The 24,958-nt window shown below is 43.5% G+C and overlaps 1 protein-coding gene across 1 annotated transcript in view; it reads right to left on the bottom strand.

The window, feature by feature from the left end:
- Positions 1-4,360: 4,360 nt before the first annotated feature.
- Positions 4,361-24,958, bottom strand: part of Ppme1 (protein phosphatase methylesterase 1) — a 54,094-nt gene continuing 33,496 nt past the window's right edge. Inside the window, exons 5-14 of the mRNA XM_005073998.4 lie at positions 24,897-24,948; positions 20,202-20,356; positions 17,953-18,043; positions 16,612-16,677; positions 12,911-13,034; positions 10,397-10,526; positions 9,293-9,337; positions 7,477-7,541; positions 6,850-6,917; positions 4,361-5,533 (exon numbers count right to left, since the gene is read on the bottom strand). Of these exons, the coding sequence (XP_005074055.1) occupies positions 5,515-5,533; positions 6,850-6,917; positions 7,477-7,541; positions 9,293-9,337; positions 10,397-10,526; positions 12,911-13,034; positions 16,612-16,677; positions 17,953-18,043; positions 20,202-20,356; positions 24,897-24,948 (815 nt within the window). The 3' untranslated portion in view covers positions 4,361-5,514. The remainder of the gene's footprint in view (positions 5,534-6,849; positions 6,918-7,476; positions 7,542-9,292; positions 9,338-10,396; positions 10,527-12,910; positions 13,035-16,611; positions 16,678-17,952; positions 18,044-20,201; positions 20,357-24,896; positions 24,949-24,958) is intronic.

The raw sequence follows: 24,958 nt of genomic DNA, 5'->3' as shown, positions 1-24,958 counted from the left end.
TATACTACACAAACACCTCCCCCACAGACACACATACTTACACACACAAGCACACATACACTACACAAACACCTCCCCCACAGACACACACACTTAAACACACAAGCACACATACACTACACAAACACCTCCCCCACAGACACACTCAAGCACACACACAGGCACACACATACACACAATCTGGAAACACCAGGCTGCTCCAGCAGGAGCTTCTGATTCAGAGGTCTCCATCCCCATCACCAGTGGGGATGATTTTTTTTAAAGTGGAAAGCAATTTTGTTTTGGTTTTTTTTTTCAGTTTTGATTGTCATTAAAATGTTTTTAAAATCAGCTCTCCCAACAGAGAATATTCTTTCCTGATGCTGAATGAGGAAAACCAAAGTAGTGCTACCGACTTATGTTCCTGTAGCCCAGCCCCCACCCCCACTTCTGTTGCCCTGTTCTGGACCTGCTCACCTCTTAGGCCTCCTCATCCTCAAGGGAGCCTCCCTGGCCCTACACAAGGTCCCTTTGAGAGGCCTTCCCTGACCACCTTCGTCTAGCCTGCCTGCTGTATCCACTATGTCTCCTTGCTAATTAATGCGTCTGTGTCTTGAGCAGACCTCATTCCTGTTAATCTGGGCCACTTGCTTCCCTGGTCCCCTGGGCTCTGTAACACCGAATCTCACTGCATCTCCACACTTACCTGGACTCTCAGAACCCCCAAAGGCTGGTTTGAAATAAGCAGGCAGAAGCCAGGTATTGGTGGCACATGTCTTTAATCCCAGCCCTCGGGAGGCAGAGGCAGGCGGATCTTTGTGAGTTCGAGACCAGCCTGGTGTACAAGAGCTAGTTTCCAGGACAGCCTCCAAAGCCACAGAGAAACCCAGTCTCAAAAAACAAAACAAACAAACAAAGCAGGCAGAAGCAGGAGTGTGTGGTTTTTTTTAAAAAATTCATTCTATTTTATAGTTTGTAGACCAGGCTAGCCTCAATCTCAAAAGGTCCACCTGCCTCTGCCTCCCAGGTCTGGGATTAAAGGAATGTACCTGTGGTGATATCTTGCTTGTACAAATAAAGCCTGCCTGAAGGTCGGAGAATGGAGCTTACCACTAGCTAACCATAGTCTGGAGGACTTTACAGACAGACAGGAAGTGAGATGGCTGGGCAGAAACAGGAAGTAAGATGGCTGGGCAGAAACAGGAAGTAAGATGGCTGGGCGGAGGGAGGGAAGGATATAAGCAGTAAGAGACAGGAACTTGCTCTTTTGTCTGCTGAGATGATAAGGAGGTGAGGTGTGGCTGTGGCTTGCTCCTTCTTCTCTCTGACCTCTCAACCTTTTCCTCAATGTCTGACTCTGGGTTTTTATTATTTAGACCTATACAATCCCTTTTACAAAATATAAAGGGTGCTGCCTACTGCTCTGTCATCATGGCTTGCTCAGCCTGCTTTCTTATAGAACCCAGAACTACCAGCTCTCCCCCATCAATCATTAATTAAGAAAACACCCTATAGGCCCATCTTATGGAAGCATTTTCTCAATTGAGTTCCCCCTTTAAATAACCCCAGCTTGTGTCAAGGTGACATAAAACTACCCAGCACAGAATTTTAGTTTTTTGTTTTGCTTTTTAAGATTTATTTATTATATATATATAGTATTCTGTCTGCATGTATCCCTGCAGGCCAGAAGAGGACACCAGATCTCATTACACATGGTTGTGAGTCACGATGTGGTTGCTGGGAATTGAACTCAGGACCTCTGGAAGAGGAGGCAATGTTCCTAACTGCTGAGCTGTCTCTCCAACCCTGTTTGGTTAAATGGCTAATAGCATGATTCCTTATGACTTTCTCAGCATCCATACTGTTATTTTATCGTACAGCTGCATCTTTACTGATGGGCACACATCTAGTCTGGGGCCCACTCACCCATCTGCACAGGTGAATAAGGTGACTTTCCTTTGGGGGACAAAAAAACTAATTTTGTCTTGTGCCTGCCTTTTTACATGGATGCTAGGAATCTGAACTTAAGTCTTCATGTTTGCATGGCAAACACTTTGTCCAGTAAGCCAGCTCCCTAGTTCAGCTCCCCTGCCCATTTGACTTTCTTTAGGGATAGAACAGTCCTTGGTTTGACTCAAGTATGTTGCTTTTGACCTCCCAGCAATCCCTCACTCAAGGGTGCTAGGATCTCCTTCTTGATTGTCTATAGGTTGTGCTGGGTGTTCTTAAAGGCTAGCCCACAGTAGGCACTCATTAGACATCAGAAGTGAACATACAATCCTTGGAACTAGCAGGCACAGATGCTTACCCTAGTGTGTGTGTGGGCAAGCCATTCCTCATCTCTAAACCTATTACCTTGCCTTTAATTGGAGAGGATGCCTATACTTGGTGGCCACATATAACACATCCATTCCTGATGCATAGTCCCTAGCAAAGCTCAATCGACCCTTCATTTCCAGCCTCCATCCACCTGGCCTCATTTCTTTGGTCATCCTCTTCCTGTTCTTCTGGAGCTTATGCTCCTCTGAGCAAAACAGCTGCCATCTTCAGTTCAGCTGTTGCTTGCTTCCAAATGATCACCACAGCTGGGCTTGTTGACTGACATCCCGCCATGGAAAGAGGCAGGAAGACACTGGAGTACCATCACCATGCTTGGTGAAGACTAGCCAATGTGGCTGCTTAGGGGGTCACTCACACGCCTGTCAGTAACTCCTCATCCATGCTCTGTAAGTTAGCCCAATAAACTCATTAGTTCCCCTGGGAGCACGTCAGTAGAATTAAGTTTTGGTTTGTCACTAGGACCTTAGGGGGCAGGTAAAATACACAGTCCTATTCCCAGATAACTTCTGCCAGGGGTCCTTTCTATTACTCAGGTTATCTGCTGCAGAAACCACTTGGGTTTGAGCACTGACACTGACACTTCTAAGCCATAGAAACATTTAAATGTCTCCATACCTTTAAAATGAACATAATAGCAACTGTCCTACAGGTTCTTCTGAGGATTCGATGTCAAGTAAATTTGATGATGCTCAAAATTGGTAATCATGGCTTTTGCCTGGTGAACAAAACCACAGGGATCATGCTGCCCCCTGCAGGCAACAGGGCATGCAGCTCAAAGGCAATCCCAAAAGATAGGTTGCAGAAATCATCACACAGAAGGTGGGCCCTTCTCTGCCAGGGTGCCCCTGCTTTATCTGGTCACAGTGAGCATTTAATCTCCAGCTTCTCCAGCATGGATGTACTTGAAAAATGCAGATCAGTTCTGACTCAACAAGAGTGGAGTAAGGACAAAACCTGCATCAAACCTCCAGGAGAGGCTGGCCACTACGGCTCAGGGACCAAGAGTCTGCTTTGTGGCAGTCACGGAGCTTTGTCAGTTGATGTACTGTTACATGCATACTCCTCCACGACCTGTGGGGTAGGTGCTTACTACAGTTTGCAGATAAGGAAATGGAAGTCTTTGAAGTAGTATGTGGAGAGTGACCCTGGGGCAGAGGCAGTAGCAGGAAACCCACAAGGGTGAGATAGTAATTTAGGTGACAGATGATGAGGCCCAGGTCAGGGAGTAGCTGGAATGGGCAAGAGGGGCATAAAGAAGGAAGGCACAGAGCATGGAAGCAAATGGTATGAGAATACAGGGAAGAGGTCAGAATTTTTGGTGGGGATAGGAGGCTTATGGGTTTCAAAGTAGGGTTTTTCTGTGGCTTTGGAGGTTGTCCTGGAACTAGCTCTTGTAGATCAGGTTGGTTTTGAACACCCAGAGATGCTCCTGCCTCTGCCTCCCAAGTGCTGGGATTAAAGGCGTGCGCCACTACTGCCTGGCTACGTGGTCTGGACAACTGGCATTTGCTTGTTCCTACCCCATACTAAGCTGGAACCATGCACTCAGGAGCAGCTTTCAGGGAGGTCAACAATGAAGTGGCTCCTGGTCACCAGGGAGACCTTCAGAACAGATGGACACATGTCTAGAGCTCGGGAGATGACTGCCTGTTGGCCTAAGTGAAGTCACAGAGGCAGACTGTCCTTTTCTCCACCAGCTGAGATGAGACTAGACTGCAGGTTCCCTGGACTGGGTAGAGACAGGCTCTGTCGGTGTTCCCTGATCAGATCTGGGGAAGATACTGATAGGCTGTGGACAAAGACAGTCTATCAGTCTCTTGTCCCCCTGACAGTCCTCTTCCTAGTACCCCACTGTGTGTGTTCACCCCTAGAGTTTCACTATGGTTCTTTATAGGAACACAGGCGATAATCTGCTTACAGGAGCTGGGCTATCAATGCTGGCAGACTATGGAGAAAGGGGCTTTTGGAGTTGGGTAGAAACTAAATCTAATAAGCTATTCCTAGCCAGATAAGTGAAAATAAGGACAACTTCTCAAATGAATAAAGGTTGGGAGATATTTATTTTCTTTAAACAAGATCATAAATAACAAAGAAACAAAGTCGGTCCCAGACTCTGGACCGTGCAGCAGGAAAGAAGTTGTTGGGTGAAAACTGGAGAGGGTTACACGTCACCTAAGACTGTCACAGAAAGATGGGCTTCAGGGGGCTGCCCCTCCCTGCCTGTGGAAATGGCGTGCCTGGGCAGCAGGGGAGGCTGCAGTGCTGTGATGAGCAGCTGGATGAGGGCAAAGACTGGGGATGCTAGTCCATGATGTTCTACATGGTAACACGGAAACCACAAGTGGAGCGAGAAGCTGTGGGTCTAGAAGAGGCAAGCGACACTTGGCACACCTTCAGGAGCCAGCTATGAAAATGGTTAAATTCAATCACTAAAACAATTCCACAGGATTTAGCCTGTGGCTTTGTGCATGGGCTGTGTTTAACCTGGGCTGCTCTGTGGCAGATGAGGGCTCATGAGGTCCCTGGAGCAGCCTGGCCTCAGCCCAGGGCAGGTGCCCAGACATGTGGGAGTGGGACGGGGGCTCACCCAGATGGGAAGCCATGTGCTTGGACTGGCTGGACCTGGCTTACAGGCAGGGTTCTTGGGATGCTTGCTATCTACTACCTATCCTTCAACCTAAGGTGACCCTGGTCACCCTGGCTCTTCAAGACTTGGTTAAGACTGGGATAAAGGTACCTGACTGGTGTTTTATTTGAAAGGGAAAATAAGGGCCAGTGTGTGCATTGCCCATCCCATGAGGTAGGGCAGGACCATGCCAAGAACACCCTCAAAGAATGGAGATCCCTGAGCCTGGGGAGACTTAAGGACCCAGGTACATTGCTGGATGCCAGGAACAGGGGCCCAGGGAGGAACTCTGGAGGCTTCACCCTAGGCAAGGCAGGGAGCACAGGAGGGGAGAGGATGAGCTGGGGACCCCAGACTGCGCAGGCCACTGTTGGACAAGGGCCCTGGAAAACAATGCTTTTGACAGGTATACAGAAAGGGTTTGTACATCTGGGGATGCCCCTCTACAGGGAGCCGGTGTCACATGGCTGGGTGGGGTGGTGAGGAGGAGACAGCGGCGTCACAGTGGCCTCTGGTGCGATGTATTTACAACAGAGCTCAATGTAGAGGGAGGGATGGACAGCAGGTCACTAACAGCCAGGAAACACGCTGTCAAGGGCAGAAAGGGGAAACGTTATGAATGTAACCACCACAGCTTTAATCCGGTTTACTCCTTTCTCCAGGAAGCCCTCTCCAATGACCACAGAGGCCCTGCAGGTCTGTCCCATCTTCAAATCGCACATGGGCTAGACAGTGCCGCACTCAGTGGATGGTTCATCTGACCAAGACACCAAAGGCCAGAAGCCCCAATACTTTATTGAGAAATTAAATCTTCATATTGATTCCTAGGGACAGACAGCATAGCCACCACTGTACCAGGTCCCTGTCATGTCTGATGCCCACCACTCTTGTCCCTTTCATCTCCCATGGCCTGGCAATCAGAGCTGTCTAAGGCAGAAAACATTTATTCTTCAAACTTCCTGTGGTAGGGAGCAAGTTCCCCTCAAAACTTCACCAGCCAGGCATTGGTGGCTCACGCCTTTAATCCCAGCACTCGGGAGGCAGAGACAGGCGGATCTCTGTGAGTTCTAGACAAGCCTGGTCTATAGAGTGAATTCCAGGATAACCTCCAAAACAATACAGAGAAACCCTGTCTCGAAAAAACAAAAACAAAAAAACAAAACAAAACAAAAAAACCACCAAACAACAACAACAACAACAACAAAACCTTCTCCAAAATTCGAGAGGCTAACAGGAGTGACACCTCATGTGACGCATGGGCTGAGAAGCAAGGGCCTCCTCTAGTGCAGAAGAGATGCCCGTTAGGTGGGCCAGAACCACCTAATGTGGGTCAGCATGTCTCTCCTTCAGCCCAACTCATCTCCCTAGTAACATGGAAAGCTTTTCAGGATAAGGGCTTTCTCACTCTCCCCCCAGACAAGCCACTGTTCACTTTGCCTCCCTTGGTACATGGTACCATCTGGAAGAATTTCTGGTTGACAGAATTATGTTTAGGAGGTGTTCCTGACAGAGGCCAGGGTACTGCTATGGTGCATAGGACACCCCGTGACCCCGACAAAGAACCACTTCTCCCAAATGTCAGCAGTGCAGGGATTGAAATCCCCGATCTAGACTTCTACATAGCCTCCGTGGCCAGCCCAGCTCTGCTCAGCAGGAGGCAGAACACAAGCCATTTCTAGCAAAGGCTGATTCCCATCCCAGTCTTCTCAGAGAACAGACACCTCGCTGCATGAGGCATGACCCAAACACAGCTCAGCAGGACCGCACTGGACTCACATAAACCAAGAAAAACACTTTGATGATGCAGACCAGACATGGCTAAGGCAGTGCTATCCATAGCCCCCCAGATTCTTGAGTTTTGAGGTGGGCCAGCCAGCTAGACTCGTGTGCCTTTATGTACTTACCACTGGAATCCCCCAATGGGCTCTGCAAACCTGTGCCTGATCAGGAAAGTGGCAACCGCTTCAGCTACCTGGAAAAGAAGAGGCTTTCTAGGCCCCGTGGAGGGATGTGCTGGGCTTAGTCTAGAAGTCCCGAGGGCTTCTGCTGGAAGGTTTGGCTCATTGCTGTCCTTGTGAGTAGTATTGTCTGAGTAGCTTACGAGCAAAAGGACCTGGACCCAGGGGACTCTTCACAAGGGATGACTTCAGAGAGTGGAGGGGAACGAGGGCTTTTTATTCCCGGATGAGTTACAAGCACTATTTTCTCATAGGAGGAGCCCCTATTAATCTGACTGTAACTGGAATTTAGGGTGCAGTGCCTGTTCCAATTACCCTTGTCTGGTTTTAGGGGGTAACAAAGAAGCAGATCTTAGTCACTGGGTCCTGGGATGAAACACTGGACTTCTCAGCCCAGACGCACAACGCCAAGACTACAGGCGCTCACCAGGCAGGGGCTCGGGGAGCTGGCAGACCACAGAGGTCTGCAAGCAGCAGTTGGGAGATAAACCCGGGGACACAGTTTATCCCACTTTCTGTGAAATTCAACATTCCCCCCAGCTGTCCTCTCAAGCCACCAGGCACCAGACTCACCTTGTCAGGGGCGTCCTCATGGACTGCATGGCCACACTGTGGTAAGACCTGCATCTGGAACTTCCCTGGAGAGGAGACAAGCAGGCAACCTCAGGACGGAAAGCCTTTCCCTCACTACCCCTGTGCCTCTGAGGTCACTGGGCAGCCCGGGAGGACCTTCCCTCGGACACTCTGGACACAGCTGCCAGTCTGCTGAGTGTAACAGCCCCCACTCACGGTCCCTTTACTTTTCACCCCTTCTCCCTTCTATGCCTACTTGGTGTAGATTTGCTTTGGACAGAAAACTCAGCTCCTGTGCTCACAGGAGTCAGCCCAGTGGGAGAGCAAAACAGCACTAATGTAGATGCTGTTTCAAGGGTGAAAATGAGCACAGAGGCTGTAAAGTGAGGTAAAACAGCTTCCTGAGCCAGCAGGTACCCAGACAGGTTTCTGGACAGAAAGAATGGCCCACTCATGGAAGAGAAGGTTTGAGATGGCAGTTAGCCATGGAAATGAAGCTTGGCATGGTGCTGATTTGAGTGGCTGGCAATGGTGCTGGGCTGGAAAACCAGGGCCGTTTGGAGCTCTGTAAGCTATGTTAGGAATGCTGATATGGATTATTGCAAAAGACAGCAAATGAGTAGTAAGCTGTGTGCCAGGCACTGTAAGATGTGCAAGCTCATAGTTTCTGAGAATTTTCTGCAGGGGTGGTACTTGGGATTGAAAGTAGGGCCCCAAGCATGCTACTCAAACACTACTACTGAATTAAGCTCCAAACCCCAATATGACACATATTAAAAGTGAACAGCAGCTGGGCATGTGGCTTTCCTGGATGTGTTGGTCCAATGGTTTGGTATCTAGCACTGAGAAAAAGAAAATAAAAGAATGACTTGGGCTGGGCTGGGCTATAGCAGGAACGGCAGGTGCTTGCCTGGCACCAAGACTCTAGTATGATGTTAAGTACAGGGTCAGGGTGGGGAGCTGATTAACTCTCCTAAGATCCAGTTTTTCCATTTACAAAGTAAGAAAGTTGGAGAAGTCTTTGTGACTTTTGGCCAACTGCACAGTAGTTCATGTTTTCAGCATACTATTCTAACCACTGTTAAAGCTAATTCTATAATCACACAGAAACAAGCTATGATTGGCAATGTCTTATCCAAGGGTGTGTAATTAGTGAAGGAACTGAGGCCACAACATTCGTTAAGCCTATTAGTGGTCCTCCTGCAGGAGGCTGCCTCTCCTTCAGGATCTCTACTTATTAATGCATATGATCTGAACATAGACAAAAAAATGGCTACCCACTGCTGCGTAGCCCTCACATCTGTGCTCACGCGCAGTGCTCACTATACTTGTGATCACTGTGAGGCTGGCATCAACGCTCTCATTTGAAACATTAAGAGCATTCCAGCTGACACAGATTTCTAGGAGAGCAGGGTGTAAAACTTACCCCCACTCTGAAGCTCCCTCTTCTTCCTCCTCACCATGATGTCTTCTAACAGACTGGACTATTTGGTACTCACACTATTTCTCTTTTCTAAAAGGTCTGAACATAAACACTAGAAAATTATGACTGTTCACAATGTTAGATGCCTATGTAATACTTAATAATTCTCAGGCGCATCACCTCATCTGAATTCTTCCATTGTTCCTGGAAACAGCTAGAGTTATAACTCATTTTTCTCTGGTGGTTAGAAGAGGTGGCTGTGCAATGGAGGGTGACTATAAGCTCACGCTCTCTCCACTATACCTCGCTATCTCAGAATATCAATTTTCATGTAACTACCCACTTCCCTGCCCTCAGAAAAGGATCCATGGGCACAATTTCTGGATGACTTACCCTGCATCTGGCCTATGGTCAGATCTTTATCCAATCTATCAACACCTAGAACAAAACAGGAGAATCTGTGAGTAGCTCCTAGAAAAGGTCTTTGGAAATGGGTTTCACTGAGTAAACACTGCCTCAGAGCTATAAACACGCTCAATCTTGACTGACATGGTCTTGGCTCCCACGTGCATATTCTCACCAGATGAAAATTTCAAGTTAAGATTTCTGGGTAATCATGGTTTTTCTTAGAGTCATTACTTCATTTAAGTATGGGAGTATTTGCCTGCACATATGTATGTACCACTTAATGTGCCTGGTGCCTGTAGAGGTCAGAAAAGGGTGTTGGATCCCCTAGAACTGGAGTCACAGATGGTTGTGAGCCACAATATGGGTGGTGGGAACCAAATCTGGTTCTCTGTAAGAATAACAAATATTCTTAACTCCAGCTCCAATCATGCTCATTTAAAGACGGTTATATGAAAACAAGATTTTACTGTCTCAGTTCTCACAGTAGTCAGAATGTTGTTACAGCACTGTCTGTAGCTCTGGGTACAAAGGCTAGGTCAACACCATGCACCACTGGAGGGTGTTTACACCCGTTAAGTTTAGGCCTGAATATGGGGAAGCTGGGGAACAAGGATGGTTCTCCACTTTAGAAGTCACTACCAATTTAGTTAATATTAATAGTCCTAATGAGGTCAAATCTAGATGACAGTACTCACACTTCTATGGACTTAACTGTCCCCCACCATTCATGGTGAAGCCCTAACCCCCAGTGTATTTGAAGATGGGGTCTACAAAAAGGCAAAATGTAGTTGTGAGGGTGTGGGGGTCACTGACACAGTAAGATTAGTGTTCTTGCAAAAGACACCAGAAAGCTGTCTTGCTTTCTGTTAGCTATATAAAAGAAGAGAGAAGGTCTGCGAACCAGGGAGAGAATTGAGAAACTTAACTCAACTTATGCTCTGATCTTATACTTTCAGCCCCCAGACTGTGAGAAAATAGGTTTCAGTTCTTTAAGCCATCCAATCTATGGTATTTGATTTTTCTAGACTCACACAGACACACACACACACACACACACACACACACACACACACACACACACACACTTACCAGCCAATAGCAGCAGTTTAGGAATAGGACAACTAAGAAAGAGATTGGATAAGCCCCGGAACCAGCCATCCCAGTACTTTTCTGTTTTTGCCAGTTCAATTCTCCAGGTGTACGGATGGTCCTTCTTGGTCTGCAGGAATAAAAGCAAAGTGAGTCTGAGGGCATCCCTGAGGAGCAGGGCAGAAAGCAGGTCTGTGGGAAGGAAGGTAGGAGGAACTGGCACTTCTCAAGGACCCACTATAGCCCAGACAGCTCAGTGTACACTTAACCCTTCCTACAGTGCTGCAGGCTGTCATGACTTCTACTTTTGGATAATCTGATGGCTTCTTTTCCATTCCTATTTGTTTTCTTCTGGCTCATGAGCCTCCTGCCTCAACCTCCTAACAGCAACAGGCAATATGTAAGCATGAGCCTGGTGTGGCGGCATCTGCTTGTTGTCCAAGTATTCCGGAGCTGAAGCAGGAGAACCGCTAGTTTGAGGCCAGCTTGGACTAAACAGTATCTTACAAAAATGAAACCAGCCGAACCCAAACCTCTCACAATGAGATGCTATTGCACAGCCACCAGGATTCCCTGTAGTTGGAATGAAAAGTGTGACGGCCTTTTGAAAGCCATTCTCCCAGAGTTCCCACAGTTCCCACTTCACCTATCAATTTCCTGCTTATGTATACACCTCAGGAAAAAAAATTCTATGACCACACACAAGGTGAAATGGATACTCATAGCAATATTATTTATAACGAAACAGCTACAGAAAAATCTACATATCATTCAACTGATGAACATATTAAAAATGTGGCATATCCACACAATGGGATAGTTTTCAGACATATAAAGCAAACACTGGTGTATGATGCATGCAACAACATGGATAAATCTTGAAAAGTCTGTCTTCTAGTAAAAGAGGCCAGGTACAAAAGATCATGCTACACAATTCCATCACTATGTAATGTTCAGATTAAGCAAATCTAAAGATTAGTGATTGATTGTCTTGGCTAGGAGAAATGGGGAATGACTGCTTATGGATGGTCATTGTTTAATAAATGCACTTTCTCCCTCAAACACTTCTGGAGTTTATAAAATCATATAATGATGCTTATTTTAAAACACTGCCAAGAACAAAGAACAGGCATTAAAAATCAGGAGCATCTAAAAGACCTGCTCTAGTTTTTTGTGTGACTATGAGTGAGTGAGTACCTGTACCAAGGGGTATAATGGTGGTTTCTACAATGAAGAGCTCAGTAAGAACTAGTGATGGTTGCGTGTGAAACAGCACATGAAAGGTAAATGTATTTCACTGCCTTGGTTCCAAAGCTACTAACTGTTTGCTAATTTCCTTGGGCAGACCTCTTCACTGTGGGTGGAGAGAGGTAACTAGGGATGACCTAGGGCCACTGCATGCTTGTGTCCCCCTTCTTACTTTCCTTGTTCTTGTAATTTTTAAGACAGGTTTCTCTAAGTTGCTCAGCAACAGACTCATTCTGTAGTCCAAGCAGGCCTTGAATCTATGATCCCTCTGCCTTAGACTTTTAAGTCTAATTTATGAGTGAAGATTCTACTATGTTATTATAATGAGAGAAAAATCTCCCTTCACCTTACAAGGCCCAAACAGATGAAAATTATCTATATATTTGTAAATTCTAAAGTAGTATAAAGCATTATTCTGATCAGTGATCTCAAGGATGGTGGGAAGATCTTCATTAAATAAAAATACTTAAATGCCAGGCAGCGTTGCCTTTAATCTCATCATTTAGGAGATAGAGGCAGGTGGATCTCTGTGAGTTCAAGGCCAGGCTGGTCTACAAAGCAAGTTCCAGGACAGCCAGGGCTGTTACACAGAGAAACCCTGTCTCGAAAAACAAAACAAACCTTTTCAAAACTGTACTTTTCTTGCTAACAGTAGCATCCCTGCAGTTAAGGGAGTGTATGGCAACACCAATATTACCTGCCACTAAGACGCTTACAATATGCTTTAGAAAGTCACTAACTCACCCCGCAAAGTTGCACTTCCCAGCACTAGCCTCAAACAGATTGCTCCATCAGAACTCACCACTTATACAGACAAGAACTGAACATAATTTGTTTGCTTGGGAAATGATTTCTTTATAATTAGAAGACAACAGGAGTAAGCACTGACCACCAGGAGTCCACAGCATCTTTAAAAGTGCCTCAATCAGAGGTCTTGAAACACACAACTCCAAGTGTTACACTTCACCATATCACTGTGAGTCCACAATGCAGATAGACTGACAGACAATGGGGTCAGAAAGCTTGTTGTAGGAGATAAGGCTGGAAAGATGGTAAGAACTGAGAGAAGCCACAGGAAGTGAGGAGGCAGTCTGACGGGAGCACAGGGCGAGTTTTATGTTCTCACTGGAGTCCAGCAGTGGTGCCCTCCATCTGATCATCTCTTACCAGCACCTCTGTCCTAGAACCTGCACTCTGACAACGGTAACAGAGCTATCTCGCTTCCCCTCTGCCCTCCATCTTTGCAAGGGTGAGGTCTTCACTCACTTCCATGTCATCTTCCTTTTTCCTCTTGTTTACTGACTCACTTCCTTCTTCATCTTCCTCCTCCTCTTCTATGATTCCTTCTACTATGGATTTGGAACCTTCTGGACTTGTAATTCCTTCACACCTAGATTGAAAAAAAATATTTTCATGACTGTCTTACCAAATTATCTTAGATATTCTTTAACCAATAAGGACCCATAAAAAGGGAATGGCCATGATCTGAGACATAACGATGTAGGTCTTACTGGCATTTTTATATAACCCCACAGCAATTCTATGAAGTACTCCAGAACAGTTAAGACAAATGTTGTTAAGTGCATAAGGCTGGATGCAATTTCAGCCTCAGCAAACCCCAAAGCAAAGCAGCTCCCTGCTTATAACAGAGCAAGGCCCAAAGAGCACAGAGAAAAGTCCTGTGTTCTAGCTGCCACATAGAAACTGGCAAGTAGAATGCCAGCAGAACCCTGCATATTTGAACATCCAATCCAAACAATTATCATTTTCTTCTTCTTAAAAATGGTATCTCTACACAAGCAAGACATGACAGTAGAAGGGGAATTTGGCAGGAAGTAGGGTTTCAGCAAGAGGGGATGAGAGTGGGTAAATGGGTGAAAATGACTACCATCCTTATATACGTGCATGAAACTTTATATACATATATGAATCTAAAAAATTAAACAGGCAAACAATGACAAAATGGAACCTCTTTAGTATATAATTAAGTAGAAAAATCACTACTATATGAACAGCTGGTCCCGTGAGTCCTTGTAAAGAAAACTTGCTGGAAAAAGTACATAGGCAGGTGTTAACGTGGGTTCTAAGGCCCGGAGGCAGCTAGAGGCAGGTCTTGCTGTGCGTGATAGACAGCTCATTTTGCCTTTGAGAAGGACAGGGCTTGTCAAGGGAGAACAGAAAATAAGAAGGGGGGTGGGAGAAATTGAGGGACAACTCTTTTTCTGCATTGTCCCATTATGGATCTGTCATTGCCATCTACTGTAAGAAGGAGGTCTCCACGAGGGTTGAGCAATGCACTGAACTATGGGTATAGTAGTATGCCATTAGAAGTTTTATTATTGCTATGTTCCTTTAGCAGATAATAGTAGTAGGTTTTCTCATAGGTCTATCATGAAATGGACTCCATGGTTTTTGTGTACTTTTTTATTGTTGTTTTGATATTTTTGTCTTATTTTCTTTTTTAGTTTGTGTGGTGATTTGAAAGAAAGCAGCCACCCCAAAGGGAGCAGCACTAGTAGGAGAAAGGCTTTGAGGTCTCTTTTGCTCAAGCTTCCCTCAGTGTGACAGTCAGATAACTTCCTGTTGCCTGCAAGACGTAGGACTCTCAGGTGCTTGAGCACCACGTCTGCCTGTAGGCCACCATGGTCCCATCATGATAATAATAGACTGCACCTCTGAAACTGTAAGTGAGCCACCCCAATTAAATGTTTTCTTTGTAAGTGCTGCCATGGTCACAGTGTTGCTTCATACAAATTAAAATCCTAACAGACAGTTTGCCTGTTTTAGCTTTAGTTTTGTTTTTTTCCCTTTTTGAAACAGAGAGAAATGACAAAGTTGGGTGGGTAGCGAGGTAGGGAATATCTGGGAGGAGTCAGGGAGGAGAAAGAATATGATCAAGATACACTGTCTAAAAATTATTTTTAAAATAAAAATTTTAAGTTGAAGGGAGAGTAGCAGATTTTTATGAACAACAACTTTTCCTTTCTTAGCATTAAAACAAGGTAAAGTGTATCCACAATGTTAAGTGCACACTAGCAGTCCTATTAAGTTTCACATTAAGTATATAGAACAAATGTGATTTTTAAAAATCATTATAACAGAAGCATACAGCAGCCACACACTCACTCACATGCTAGGTGGACAGAACAGCATAGTACACATGCTTGCCATAGATGCCTGACAACCTGTGTTCCATCCCAGGTAATGCATCATCCCAGGGACCCAGGAGAGATCCAACCCAAGTTGTTCTGTGACATCCACATCTGCACTATAGGATGGGCATGTCCTTCCCACCATGTACACAGTTTTGTTTGTTTGTTTGGTGAAAAAGGAAAATATGACTTGAAATAAAATTCAAAACCTCTGAACTTCTATACACAATCTATGCAACTTCTCCACAACATGCTTTGCCACTGCTCACATGCATCAGATTTCAAAATAACAGGTGTTGAACGTGGGCAATCTCATACCTGCACCAAACTTTTGCATTCTCTCTCCTTGATATTACTACTGAAATTACCTTCTGTAGGTATGAAATCCACACCACAGGCCTTGAAGTCAAACACACCCAAGTTTAAATCTCAGCTCTATCCGCTACTAGCTATGTGGCCTCCCAAAAGTCATTTACTTCTGACTTTTCATTTCCTCACCCATAAGACATACTGATTACACTGGAAGGATTTGCTTGGCACATGGCAAACTAGTTTCCTCAAAACTCTCCTAGGCAGTGCTACAGAGGAAGGAGGAGAGAAAGCAGAACCCGGAGTCCAGACTCAGGAGGTGCATCAGCAGATGACACATGCTTGTTTTGATTGTCACTGCTGACTTAGGAATTAAACAGCAGGGCAACTAAATTTAACAATAATGCAGCACATAGTTCAAAAAGGCCAGAAAAGGAGATTTTGAGTGATTTTACCATGAAATGAACATTCAAGGTGATGGATATGCTTATTTCTGAGTTAATATAAAATATATATGATATTGAAAGCTATTACACAACACCCAAGTACATATGCATACACACCAATTATCTGTAAATCAAAAAATTCAGAAAATTTGAGACAATAAAATACTACTGCTTAGATTAATTGATGCTATCAGATTCTGATTTTTAGGTGTGATAATGTCATTATTATTATGCTTAATCTTTTCTTCCAGAGCATAATGCATTCTTCCAGAAGGAATCAGATTTGGGTGGAGTTTGAGCTCAGGGGAACTAAACAGGCACGCAGACTAAACAAGACTGGCCATGAGCAGAGTTAAGCACTAAAAATGGGCCCTGACCACTCTAGGGATCCTTCAAGTACACTAAGATGTAGCTTTTCAGAAATTCATATCTTACAAACAAGACTGGGCACATTAAATGCACTGCACAGTCCCCAGCAATAATAAACACTCCATAATGCCATTATCCTTTTTATCTAACCCCTGCACTCCTGTCTGGCCTAGTGGATGATATTATCCCAATTAACATTTATTTTGTGGTTTACAAATGACTCATGAAAATCCATCAAGAAAAATCAATAGGCTGAGTAACTTTAGCCCAGCCTTTGAATCTGGCTTCTAGTCTAGCTCTGCCAGAATTTATATACTTGGGTTTGGGTTTCATACTGGGTTGGGCTCAGCGACACCATAGCTGCTAACAAAAGAACACTAGGGTGGATACTTAATTTAAATGTTTACTCACTGAAATGCTCACTCTAACAATAGGAAAGAGCTGTGCTAATGTAATTTAGTAGTTAAAACACTACCAGGTTTTGGGGTTTCTAAAAACATAACAAAATGAAGCAAAACAATAACAAAAAACTAGGAAAACCATCTCCACGGCTAGCCTAAGAGAACTCACCTGTAATTTTATCTAAAATAGTGAAGGCATTTACCGATATGGCAGAGTAAGTGTAGGAACAAAGGAGCCCTAACTCCCTCCTGTCTTTTATCCTCTAACCAGGCAAAGAGGTAAGACCTACTGTTTGACTTGGCCGACCATCGAGACTCGGGCAGACTCTAGGTTTCGAATCTGGCCACTCTTCACACTAGGAAAGAGAAAGGAAAGGGTTACTCAGCACTCACCTCAGCACAACACCAAGAGGAGTCATTTAGATTCTGTGGGAGCTAACAGAAAGCTGCAGTCACCATGTGCCACTGAGAGACAACTGACACTCTTGCCTGGCCACTACAACCATAAGTAGAGAAACTGCAGCATCAGAGTGTGCATGAACAGCACAGAAGAAAGAGGACACTCAGGGAACACTGATACAACAGAACAAGGTTCAAGGAAGTGCTTTATTTCCAATGATGGAGCTGAAAGTCTGCCCACCGAGGACGGAATGGGAGAAGCTAACCACAAAGAGGGCAGCAGAGCTCTGGGACAGCTGGACAGCCAGCTGCCTGTGAACCTGAAGGCACTCGGGAATGAATGCAAGGAACACAGTGGACAGCACAGGACTGTGACAGAGTGGGGCTGGTGGCACATGCCAGCTACTAGGGCCTTGCATGCTGCTCTAGCTGGAATGGGTGTTCCAGGCTCATCCCATAGGAACTGGGTTCTCACTGCCATGGTAGAGATGGGGCCTTTAAGATGTCACCAGGTTAGGCTCTTCCTTCAGGATCAGGCTAAGATCTTTATCACAAAAGTTTGCTGGAGTAGAGGGATGGCTCAGAGGTTAAATAGTGCTTGCTGCACTCCAAGGGACCAGAACACCCATGTCAGGCAGCTCAAAACCTTGTTTAACTCCAGCTTCAAGGGATCTGATCCTTCTTCTGGCCTCTGTGGGTACCCACACACAATTCTTTGTTGGCAATTGTGTATCTGTGTGACACACACATACACATAAATGTAAAACTTAATCTTAAAACAGAACCTGTACCTGTCCTGTTCATTCTAGAGAACAGAACCTATACCTGTCCTGTCATTCTAGAGAACGGAAACTGCATCTACTGTTTCTTCACCATTTTATGTAAGACACAGAAAGTGAATCTTGAAACATGGAGCGTCAGAGATGGAGGAGGCTTTGAAGACCACCTTGCTCAAGTTTTCACCTTCAGAGCAAAACCGGCTGGATGGCAGGTGGCTTATGATTGATTACTAATATCCTAGGAGATGCTGTATTAGAAAGGTACACTTTGCAGATGACGGGCAATTATAAACAGAGTATTTAAAAATACTCTGCTTTAAAACTATTTCCTTACATATTATCATAGAAAATCATCTTCTGTTTATCTTAGTACTTGAGCGGAGACAAAGACAGAGAAAGAGAGAGGTTATAATGTAACAACTGAAATTGAGACATCTTAGATTTGTGGGTTACCTCCATTCAATGGCGTTCTCCAGAGACTTGAAGGTTTTAGGACGACCACGCAAGAAATTCTGCATGCTGTTAAGTGCATCCATGGCTGTACCTGATGTTACACAAAAATTTTAACAACATAAGAAGCTTTTTTGTTTTCTTGCTTTGCAAATTTTTTCCTTTTTAGGTTAGCATACAAATACTGGGTTTCATTAGATATATGTCATTTTACTTTGTTTTCTATTGCTCCCCTCCCTGGCTGCCTCTTCCATGCCCCACTCCAGCTGGTTCTCTTTCCTCCCCTCGTAAGTCCATCGTTGACTCTCCTATCATATATAATCCAAGTTACTCTGACTCACCCCTTAAGACACCTTCCTCCCCTGTCATGGTGATCTCATTTATAGTTCTCCCTCCCTTTCTCACACACACACAATATCTTAATTTAGTTTCCACATGTGATAGAAAACTTGGTATTTCTCTGAATCTGGTTTATTTTGCTTAACAATAATTTCCAGTTGCATCTATTTTCCTGCAAATGTCATTACTTCATTTTTCTTATGGGTGCATAACATTTCATTATGGATATATACCACATTTTCTTTACCTATCCATCTATTATGGACATCTATGCTAGTTCCATTTCCTGGCTAGTGAGCACATTGGAGTATAAACAAGATGTGTGAATGTCTCTGGGATGCTGACTTAGAGTCCTTCAGGTATATATCCAAAAAAGGTGGAGCAGGGTTACACGGTAGTTCTATTTCCAAGTTTTTGAGGAACTCCCATATTGATTTCCAGTGTGGCTACACAGATTTGCATTCCAGTCAGTAATGAATAAGGGTCCCTCTTTCCCCATATTATTAACAGCACATAATCAATTGTTTTATTGATGACAAGTATCTACTCACCCAAACTGGGGTGAATAGAGTCTCAAAACAGTTTTAATTTGCAATTCCTTGATGGGTAAGGATATGGAACACTTTTTAAAATTCCTTACTGGCAATATTTATTTCTTCTTTTGAGAACCTTTTTCTTCCCCACTCACTGATTAGATGATATCACTTTTTGGTGTTGAATTTTGCATATACATACATAGACACACATGTACATGTACACACACACACATACACACACATACACACACACACACACACACACACACACACACACACACACACAATATTAATCCCCAGTATTATCTAGCTTTCAGAGATCCTTTCCCATTCTGAAGGCCATTTCTTCTTCACTTTGGTGATTGTTTCTTTTTCTAAACAGAAGCTTCACGGAATTCCAGTAGTTAATTTTTCAGATTATTCCTTGTGCTATTGGAGTCCTACAAACCCTTGCCTATGCCTGTATCATCAAGAGAACAATACTCATATTTATCTTCATATTCACAATCATGGAATGGCATTGCTTACACAGGAAGAATACTCCCTCAAGGTTTATGTATTGAAGGCTTGGTCTTCCGCTGGTCGAACCATTGAGAGGTGGTTGGATAATGAAGACATTATTGACATTAACTTTATCAATATATTAATACATTGTTGAATGCATACTGAACAAGCTGTTTGGAGGCAGGGCCTACTTAGAGGAAACAGGTACCTGGAGTAAGCTCTGGGAGGACACAGTTTGTTTCCCTCTGTGTGACATTCTGACTTACCACATTCTAAAAGCAATGGACCAGCCCATCATGAACCAAAATCTCTGATACTGTGACCAAAATGAATCTTCCTTTAGATTGCTTAACTGAGATATTTTGTCACAGTGGCAAAAACTAACACACTGAGTCAACTCTATGCATTTGTTCCTGGTAACGGCAGAATTCAATGATGTTTAGGCAAAAATAAAGATTTAGTTTATGGATATTCTGAAGCGTAACAAAAGCCAGCTTCCACTATGGCTCTCAGCGATTCTTGACTACTGGTATTCACTCCTTGTGTGGCACACCATAGTGAGTATGGCTAACTTGTACAAGCAACAGCGAGATTCTCAGGGTAAGTCAGAAAATAAAAAGCTTCTTTCTAAATGGTTAAATAAAACTAAAAGACATCCATATGAGCAGAAGTATTATATAGCCATAAAAAGGTGTTAATGAAGAGTTTCTGGCAACATAGAAAATGGTTGTATGATTATATAAAGGTACAAAGACATGGAGGCATACTTCAAGATGAGTGAAATTGAGATTAAATACGGCCAAGATAATAATGTACCAGGGATATCTCTTATAAATTACTGAATCCTATTTGCTCAGTGTTAAGAAAACTTACCTTCCACAACATCAATCATACAGAGGCCCAAGAGGCTCGGCACCAGGTTAGCTGATGCTGTGTGCACTGCAATGGCACCGCCCATGCTGTGCCCGATCAGCATAACTGGAGGAGGGAGGTCCCCGTACATGGCTTCAACCACATTGCCAACATCTCTGCCAAGAGAGAGAAACCTTAGAGTGCTGGAGGAGGACCCCAAAAATAGCTTTCTTTCTTAGTTCCTTCTTTTGGGCTGTAACTAATGTTGTGGGAAATGACAAAGATCTATAAACCCACCCTACAAACACATCTACATGAGCCTGCTTACACGGTTCCTGGTATCTGTGTACAGCCACACACCCAGTTCTCCAGACAAATGGCAGGCTAAGGACTAAGAACTCCAAATTTCTGATCTTTCTTTATATCGTCATTTTGTCATCCTACACATCTAGTACATTCATATAAACATATAACTGTGTGTCTAACATAAGCTTGGCATTCTGGAGAAATAATTCACTCTGTTTTCCCATGTATGATGCAATGAGGTTTGGGGTAATAAGATAATTGTGAGCCTTGGTTAATTTATTTTTCTTTTTTGTGTGCGTGTGTGTGGTACACATGAAAGTCAGAGGATAATTTGCAAAGAGTTACTTTAAGCAAGGAGTGAGAAGTGAATGTGAAATTCTTATCCACAAGATAAAAGACTATTCAAAAGAAAAGACTCAGGAAAACAAAAACAAAAACGAAGCTTCATTCAAGCAGCATTGCTTCTAAAGACAAGACACCCTGTGAAAGGTAAAGTAATATTAGTAGAAGGAAAAACTACAATATATTCAGTGTAGCTATGATCACTGAATGTCTCTTTCAAACTCATATTAATTATGAAGCATTATTTGCAAGTTTGCAGTATATCTGTTGGAAGAACAAACAAACATTGATAAAAATTAAGCATTGCTGAGGCTGTTCTATATTAATGATAAGCGATTTTTTTTCAGACTAGCTAAAAGAGAACTAACATAAAGTGAAAGAAATCAATCAACTGGTTGTTGATTGTGAATTTAACATGTAAGAAGTACAAAATTGTTCCTTCAAAAAATGTTTATATTTTCTTTCTTGTTAGGGTTATACATACAGATAAAATCCACTGTGACAAGGAAACTGAAGAGGAGTAAGGCTCCCTAAAGCATGCAAGAGTCAGAGATACAGTATCCAGAGGGGTGGTAGGGTGTGTGTGTGGGAACCTCAGGGAGTGGAGAGGACAGAAACTGTGGTCCAAATGTATTATATAAGAGAAGAATCTATTTATAATAAAACATTTAAAAATTCACTGTGGGAAAAAAAAAAAGCATTGCTGAGGCTGGAGAGGTGGCTCAGCAGTTAAGAGGACTGGACGTTCTTCCAAGGACCCAGGTTCAGTTCCTAGCACCCACAAGCCAGCTCACAACTATTTTGCCAGGTGGTGGTGGTGCACGCCTTTAATTCCAGCACTTGGGAGGCATAGGCAGGCGGATCTCTGAGTTTGAGGCCAGCCAGGGCTGTTAACACAGAGAATTTCTGTCTTCAAAAACAAAACAAACAAAGAAGCCAGAAATATAAAGCTATTCAGTGTTCATTCTTACTGGCTTTTGTTCTAGTTAATAGTAGTTAAGGCAGGACTTACAAAAGTGACTGGGTCATAAGGGGCTTGCCTCATGAGTGGATTAACCCTTTACAGATTAACGAGTGGATCACGTGTTATAAGGCATTCTCCCTGGCTCACAGCTGCCTCACCATGTGAAATCCTCCATCATACTATAATCTAAGACTAGTATCAGACTTTAGACTTCTCAGCCTCTGGAACTCTGAGCCTAAATAAACCAGCATTCTTTATGAATCGCCAAATCTGTGGTCTCAGTGATGCTGCAATGGAGGGCAAGTTCCTATCATGCACTATGAGCGTTCTGTGTCAACTAGTGTACTTAGTCAGCAACCTTGTCTAAAAGGGTCCTTACTACTATAAGAAAGAAACTCAGACATATTTACCAACTGTAAAAATAGCGAAGTCAATTAAGCTAATTGGGTCCACCAAAATATCACTGCATTTCCACCAAAGGGAGGAAAATAAAAATAAAAAGTTTCTGATTTCTGCTACCACACAGTATATTTAAAGCCCTTTCCTTTGGAATCTAGCATTGTGGATCCAGAGTGACTCCATGAAGTCAACCCCTGATGCTTTGGCTCAGAGACTACTAGTAAACTGGAACCCAGTGACAGAAAGAGAGAAAAGGGTGAGCAAATTGGCAAAGAATGGGCTGGCAAAACCAGTAGAGACAGCTGATCTGAACAAAGGGGAGCTCTTGGACCCCAGACCAACAGCTGGGAGGCCAGCATGGGACTGATCCAGACCTGAGTGTGAGAGTCAGTGAGGAGGCCTGGGCAACCTATGGGGCCCTGGGCAGCAGATCAGTGTTTATCCCTGGCATACAAACTGACTTCGTGTGTCCATAACATAAAAAGGGATGCTCTCTCAGCCTGGACTCTTAAGGGAGTGCTGGGACCCTGCTCTGAGTGAAATGACAAGACTCTGGATATCCCCTATGTGGAAGGAAGTTGGGATAGGGTGGCAGGCTGGGGGTGGGGTGGGGTGATGGGGGGTGCGGGAGGAGGAGATTGACATGTGAAGCAAGCTATTTAAAATTAAAGTAATAAAAAAAAGATGACTTAGATAAGGAATAGTCTCTGGAAAAAGTAATGTAGGAGATTTATACAGTTTCAGAAAAGTAAAACCAAGTAGTATTCATATATATATATATATATATGTATATATATATATATATATATATATAGCAACAGAACAACCGCAACAAAAAACTGTATGCTCATTCCTATATAAAGATAGATGTATGTATGTATGTATGTACTTACAGACAGACATGAACTAGAGGCTCAATTAATTAATCTCTAGCCATGTATGCTATGATATTATTATTTGGAGGTAAATCTTTTATTAAAAGGTTAAAATTTGGTCGGGCAGTGGTGGCAGAGAAAGGCGGATCTCTGTGAGTTTGAGAACAGCCTGGTCTACAAGAGCTAGTTCCAGGACAGCCTCCAAAGCCACAGAGAAACCCTACCTCGGCCCCCCCCCCAAAAAAACAAAGTACAAAGGGTTAAAATTTAGAACAAATATTAATGTATAAACTCCACAATAATTTACAATTCTAACAAAATATTAGTTGTGAAGGATTAAATGAATAAAATAAAATGTCTTGGAAGACATCGAATTCCACATCTTAAAGTAAGTATTAACTAAGTTAGACATTCTTTATGAAAGTTGTTAACGTATGAAGGTAGACAGGGTCTAAAATGCATAACAACTGGGGCTAGATAGATGGCTCAGTGGTTAAGAACACTGGCTGCAATGAGGCAGTGGTGGGGCACGCCTTTAATCATAGCAATGGGGAAGCAGAGACAGGTGGATCTCTGAGTTCAAAGTCAGCCTGGTCTACAGAGAGAGTTCCAGGATAGCCAGAGCTACACAGGGAAACCCTGTTGTGAGAAAACAAAACAGAACAGAACAGCACTACCTGCTCTTCCAGAGGTCCTGAGTTCAATTCCCAGCAACCTTATGTGGCTATAGCGATTTATAATGGGATCTGATGCCCTCTTCTGGTGAAAATGAATACATGCAGACAGAACACTCATACACATAAAAATCATCCACATAAAAACACATGAACAGAATTCATCAACAACATCATATCCAAGCTTAGGAAAGGAGTGTTCACCCAAGCTGAAAATGATTGATCCATCACTTGGAATTTATTCTTATGAAAGGCAACGGTTCTTAAATACCATTTATAGGACTGACTACATCAGATTCCTTTATAGACTGTTTTAAGAGTATAAACTCCAGGTCTGTAGAGATAGTTCAGCGTTAAGAGCACAGGTTTCTCTTCCAGAAGATGCAGATTGAACTTCCAACACCTAGATGGTAGCTCACAACTGTCTGAAACCCCAGTTCTAGAGCATCTGGCACCCTCTTCTGGCCTTTGCAGGTACTAGGTAAATGTGGTAAAACATCCATATTCATAAATAATAAAATAAAGATATCTTAAGTATATTATATGTCTAGATTTAACTTTTAGGTCTCAGGTAGGTCCAAAGCACGTGCATTTTTTGCTAGTTCTCACATGACCCTGTGAGCAAACACACAGAGCTCTGGCATATACAATACTTGACTTAGAGGCCCAATTTCTAAGTAGGTATTCTTCCATACTCTGCCCTCACCTTCCTGTGATACGAGACAATAAATGCACACAGGCTACCTTAATGTGTCTTCATGGCTTCTTGTACTCAAATACTTTTCTAAATTTGAGTCCAGCCGGGCGTTGGTGGTGCACACTTTTAATCCCAACACTCAGGAGGCAGAGGCAGGCGGATCTCTGTGAGTTCGAGGCCAGCCTGGTCTACAGAGTGAGTCCCAAGACAACCTCCAAAACAATATAGAGAAACCCTGTCTTGGAAAACAAACAAACAAAAAAATGAGTCTGACCAGGTATGCTGAGAAAGATGGAGGTGGCCTTTGAGAGTAAATAGAAAGGATAAACTAAGAAGAGAGAACAGAAGTGAAATTTGTGTGTTAAAGACTATCAAACAATTTCACCAGCAGCATAAAACTGTACCACTGTTTACAACAGTGACAAGGTTCAGGCAATCTATCAGTGTTTGCTTCCTTACTTTGCCATTGTTTCTGCTGACAGGTCTTCAGAATTCTTGACTTTTGTTTCTCCTAAAAAGAA

Source organism: Mesocricetus auratus, unplaced genomic scaffold (assembly GCF_017639785.1).
Source record: "Mesocricetus auratus isolate SY011 unplaced genomic scaffold, BCM_Maur_2.0 Super-Scaffold_4256, whole genome shotgun sequence".
In the NCBI taxonomy this organism is placed as follows: domain Eukaryota; kingdom Metazoa; phylum Chordata; class Mammalia; order Rodentia; family Cricetidae; genus Mesocricetus; species Mesocricetus auratus.
This window is presented reverse-complemented; position numbering and strand designations above follow the sequence as displayed.